This window comes from Folsomia candida, unplaced genomic scaffold (assembly GCF_002217175.1).
Source record: "Folsomia candida strain VU population unplaced genomic scaffold, ASM221717v1 Fcan01_Sc033, whole genome shotgun sequence".
NCBI lineage: Eukaryota > Metazoa > Arthropoda > Collembola > Entomobryomorpha > Isotomidae > Folsomia > Folsomia candida.
In genome coordinates this window covers 458,451-463,953 of record NW_019091225.1, presented here as the reverse complement: position 1 = coordinate 463,953, position 5,503 = coordinate 458,451, and the positions used below count along the sequence as shown (strand labels likewise).

The 5,503-nt window shown below is 38.9% G+C and overlaps 1 protein-coding gene across 1 annotated transcript; it reads right to left on the bottom strand.

Moving 5' to 3' along the window:
* Positions 1–1,009: 1,009 nt before the first annotated feature.
* Positions 1,010–4,032, bottom strand: LOC110860670. The gene is made up of 3 exons (XM_022109762.2): positions 3,474–4,032; positions 3,123–3,395; positions 1,010–3,052 (listed from the first exon to the last, which is right to left on the bottom strand). Exons 1-3 carry the CDS (start codon positions 3,496–3,498, stop codon positions 2,232–2,234), a joined length of 1,119 nt encoding a protein of 372 aa, XP_021965454.1. The 5' UTR covers positions 3,499–4,032; the 3' UTR covers positions 1,010–2,231.
* Positions 4,033–5,503: the final 1,471 nt, after the last annotated feature.

The window sequence follows — 5,503 nt, the reverse complement described above, 5'->3', positions numbered from 1 at the left end:
GAGAGAGAGAGAGAGAGAAGTCCTCATGCTAATAATATTTCTGTCGTCATAAATCCTTCCCTTCTTTCTCCCTGTCCTGCATTTTTTACGGGCCGAATTGGAAATGAAATTGCAATACAGACTGGAATTTTTGTGGCTTGGAAATGGGACTGGTGACGTCTGTGTATGCACACATGTGTCCAGAATTAATGGAACTATTTGCGACGACCGACGAAGGGTAATATTTTTAAGGGTGAGATTTATTCTGGTCATAAGGACAGTGTTAAATTCAATTAATAAAATCTGGGTGTATGTATGTACACCATATGAACAAGTACGTACCCGCACTAATGACGGCATTTCAATAAACCAAAGTTGTCGTCCCTTTCGTCCTCTTATTTATCAATAAAAATGCATAGGGTTCTACCAAACTTTTTAATTCATCTATTCAATCGATACATGTTGCACTTGAATTAATGTCGATGTCCACATTATCTCCCAGCCAGCAGGACTGATAGAAAGTGCATTTTTTTCGAAAACTCTTAAACAAATGCATGCAAATGAATTCACCGAAATCCAATTTTTACCCTCTTCACTTTCCCGACCCCACCATTTAATTACCATACTTCATCCTTTTCACCCATTGATTCCTCCCGTACGATGAGCACACACACATTAAACAACCAGTGTCAAACTGGGGTTGGTAGTCTCTCACCCTTTCTTTTGTGGAGAAGAACATGGTTCAATCCCCGTCGTCATATTTTTCATGTTGCCTTCTTCTCCCATTAAAGCGCATCCCCTGATTAAACACCGAGTGACTAAATGGACTGTTGGGGTTAGCAGGCACATCGGGCCGGAAGAATAATAGCTGTGCTGCCATGCATGCACAAAAGTCATTTAGCTTTTGGGCAATGCATCAACAGTTCGCATCACATTTATTTAAATTCAATAAAAAACCATTTCGTCCGAGGGCTATAGAATAAGATCAAAGGAGACCTGGCTCCGAATAAATGTTAAACGGAGACCAAAATGGGAATCAAACATCAATTTATTAACTAAAAAGAGGAAATCCTTTACGAGCACATTGATGTATAATCGTGACATAACGGAGTACACACATATTTGTAAAGTTTATACAATTTGTTACACAATTTTGGCCATGAAACGGCAACACGTCTGTCTGCATTCCTGCCCCCTTCTTCTCGTAAATATTAGATGACAGGAAAGCTTTCCAATGTAGAAAATACAACGAACTAAGCTCAAAACTATGTAAAATGCACAAGTTTCAGTAAATTGCTCTCCACCTCAGCGAGGAGAAGAAGAAGGTGGAGAAATTTCCAAAAATAATCAAGATTCAGATTCAGCATGAGAATCAAGTAGCACAGGCACGACTCCGTCTTGTGGTTTTTTATACCTCTTCTCGCCTGTCTGGCGAGAAATGTGAAACTTTCCGAACTGTTTGCGGTGGTGGGGTTGATGATGGTTGCTTGGAGTCAAAAGTCAAGTTGTCGACGAGTGGATGTTGAGGAGTCCCATGTGAAATTGTGGTGAAATTGTGAAACGTACGAAGCGGGCATTGTGATGAGTTGGCCAACTTTCTAAAAAATTTACACCGCTTTCCTTTCTCATTTCAAACGTGACTTTTCACACCTTGATGCCCACCTGGAATTGGAGTGGAAGCAGGAGAGCAGTAGCTTTATACTGCTCTTTTCCTCCGTTTCTCTCGGTCTGTGAGTGGAATGAAAGTGGACACTATCGCTTCGACGCTTTCACCCGCCCGCAAACTGACGGAGATGGCCATCCGTCCCTCGTTACATCTATTTTTTTCGGCTACTACAAGTGCAGCTAAGTGGAGACAAAGAGGAAATTGATGTTGCTTTCTGCTTGACAGGACATCAGGATTCATTCTACTCAAAAAATTGTCTTTTCTCGGTGTACAAATGGAATTTGTGCGGTGATGAGACTCCTGGTCTGTGAGGTGTTGTAGACTTCTTGAAAGTATGTAGGAGCACTTTCAGTTGCAATTACAATTATTTGTATTGCTACATTATTCTAATGGGAATGACGTACTTAACAAGATTGCAGACAATATGTATTGTAAATATGTAAATATTTTAAATGTGTAACATGGACTGTAAGATTTAAAATAGTCTCAACAAATATTATTTTAGAACACATTTCGCTCTCAATTACATCAATACCTGGATCAATTTACTGGTAAGCGTATAATCCAGCACTCATGAGATCAAATCTTAAACATCTTGCAAATCATAACTTTTGTGAAAAACCTTGTATCTTGTGATCCATTCAAAGTCTACTTTATTTGTTAGAGAGGACAAGTAAAGTCTTCCATTTTCACAATTTGGTGGCACGTCTGTCAACACTATGTTCTTGATTTTTGAGTTCCAATCCAATTTCAGAGGAACAACGACTTCCATATTTTGAAGAATTTCGCAAAATTTGTCCAAAGTTGTGAGAAAAACATGCTCTACATTGTAAAACCCTTTAAGCATCTGAACCAATTCGTGAGGCGAAACACCTCCAGTGACGGACAACGTGGTCACTCTGTTTGGACAGTCCGACTGGAAAATTGCGTCTCTTACAGGTTTCCAGTCTAGAAAACCGAGATGATACCTGTTGTGCAGACACGTTGAGTGCGGTTTCAAATCCCCGTAGTTATTTACTTGCAAATTAAATTCTTTTGAGGTCATGTCTGGTACAACTCTATCACCGCGACCAAATTTAAAATCTGGATAAGTGTAGCTTTTCCTTGGGATCGTTTTAGCGGAGGTTGTTGTCGCTATTATTCGGTCGTCAGGAGTTATTGGCATTGATGACTCGTTCCAATTTGACTTCAAAGTAATGTTTAAATGTGGTGATGAAGTACTGTATTCTTCGGTGTCGTTGAACAATTTGGGGACTATGTATATTCCCAGTATAGGTGCCAAAATCAAAATTAAAGCTACTAGCACAACTAACACATCCCGCATGCGCCTCTTCCAAAGTTGTGTTGGATTTACGATTTTGCAGTTTTCACAAATATGAGTATCTCCATCCGGGTTGAGAATGGCATCTTAAATGTTATTTTGGAAATTAGAATTGTCCTTGCACAATGGAACACTGATTATGATAAATGAATATACCTGCTTCAGCGTTCAAATTCATACCTCTCAAGGTATCTTGCAAATACCTTACGGTAGCATCGTCTGGACTGTTTAGAACCAACTTATTCAAAACGGCTTTATAAAATACGTAATTGTTTTCTCCAAAATATTCTCGGGTAAGATTCAGCTTCACCAATGAGGCGGAATTGTTTGGAGCCAATTCATCAATAAATCGTTCATGATTTGAATTCAACTCTTTTGAGTTAAGTTTCTCAAGTTTAGCAGCCATGTAAAACGTAGTTACTTTTCCACCTATTTTGAAAATTACCATTTTTCATCAATAATTTCTCAATTGATGAATTGATTGATTTTCGTATTAATTTGACTTACCGCAGTGTTTTGACTGCACCGGCATTGTAATAAAATTTCAAATTCTTCTTGGACATGGGCCAAAATAGAATTACATTTCTTAAAAGGTTTGATGTTCAGGAGGAATCCCTTTTAATTTCCCATCCAGGGGACGAGTGCACACTCTAAGAAATTGGGTGATAGGCGTTATCACCATGCGAGTGGAGATAGCAAGGGTCACCGTAATGGTGATAAACCTATCACCGAAATTTGTCACCATTGGTAGTGACAGCGCTACCACCGTACGATGGTGGTAGTCTCTCTGCACGTGACTCAGAGTACGTGGCGGTGAGTTTGTCCTACTCCACGCATCAGACACAAATAAAGCAGCGGAGTTGTAATTGTAAAATTACTCCGTGTTTCAAAGTTTAGGAGGAAAAAAATAATACCGTTCCCAAATATTGGTGCATCTATTGACACGGTAAGAAAAATAAATTTTTATTTTGAAGTTTAAATTTACAGCACCAGGGCATAAATTTAAACCCACTCATATGCTGCGCGCCCCGATCGCTCAAGCCTATCAGTAGATTTTATTCTGCCATCGGGTTTAGGTGTATGTTGTACAGAATTTAACTGGCTTTCCAACGGTAGTACATTTGCACACGATGAGGTATGTACAAACCTCATCGTGTGGTACATTTGGTTATGAAAAAGCTAACGGGTATGCGTAATTAATCATACCAGGAAAAAACACACAAAAATTAGTTGCAAAAGTTTAAACCCGCTTCTTATTAAAAATTACTTCATAACGAAGGGGGGTTAAGGCAAGGGTTTAGCAATTATTTACATTCATCCTAGGTACTCTACTTGCAGAAAAAGCTAAGAAATGGGAAAGAATCGGGAGTTGATCATTCCGATAACAAATTATTGTAAATCTCCGCGAGCGAGACCTGGGGCACATAAAAATTAGTGCTATTACCAAATTTAACAAAAATTCAATTAAAACAATGATTAGGAAATATAACAATATAGCTACTGTACCAAATAAGCCTAAATCGGGACGGCCAACAGTTAAATCTAAGCGAATTGACTTAAATATTGCTTCAAAGGAAATCCAAAATCGTGGGATGGCACTCCAAAATTTGACCTCCGACAGCAGATGTCCTTGTGAGATCCAAATGAGCCCATTAATTGTGAAGGGGAGACCCAATGGACAAAACCTCAGGCGATGATGACCTCGAAAAAAAATGTGCCTACCTGTGAAAAGCTTAACCCGAAGCCTGAAATGGGCCAATGAGCATTCTGAAATGTCTTTAACTTGGAAAATGAATGTATTGTACGTTGCGTACAAGTCATTGCTGTTTAAGACCTTCCCCAGGTCTCCCCCGAACATAATTCACCCCTTTATTCACCAAAATACCAAGTTTTATTTTTTCCGACCATGATACCTTGATCCAGTTTTGGGTGTTTTATCCAGAATGCTCATTAGCCCGCGGTGGCACATCACCGCGCGGTGATAAAAAATGTAGATCTGTGTACCACCATCCGGTAGACGTCTATCACCACGATGGTGATAGTACTTTTTATCACCGCGTGGTGGTAGGTAACCACCATTGCGGTAGAGTCACATATAGTCACCGCTCGGTGATAGAATGGTGGTAAAATTTCTTAGAGTGCATGAAAACCAACGGATTGGACTCAATACATAGGTTATATTTACATTTACTACATACGTAGCTGGACAACCTCAAATCTCAAAGATAACGGATGATGTAAATATATGCAGAACTCAGTCAGTATAATTTAATCCCCTCCTCACTCCTGACCCAATAGACATATCAGTCAAATTGTTTTTTGAACTCACAAACCAACCGAACATACAAATAATGTAGGGTTTGTTTTTTTATTTCATTTTAATTCATTTGTATTTTAATTCATTTTTTTCTGAAATACCAACACCATTATAAAATGCACTATTTACAAAGACTTCACTTCATGGATATTGTATGTACATATAATAGCTACCCATCTCTGTTTAATTTGCATTGCAGATTTGTTGGTTTGCTCCCACT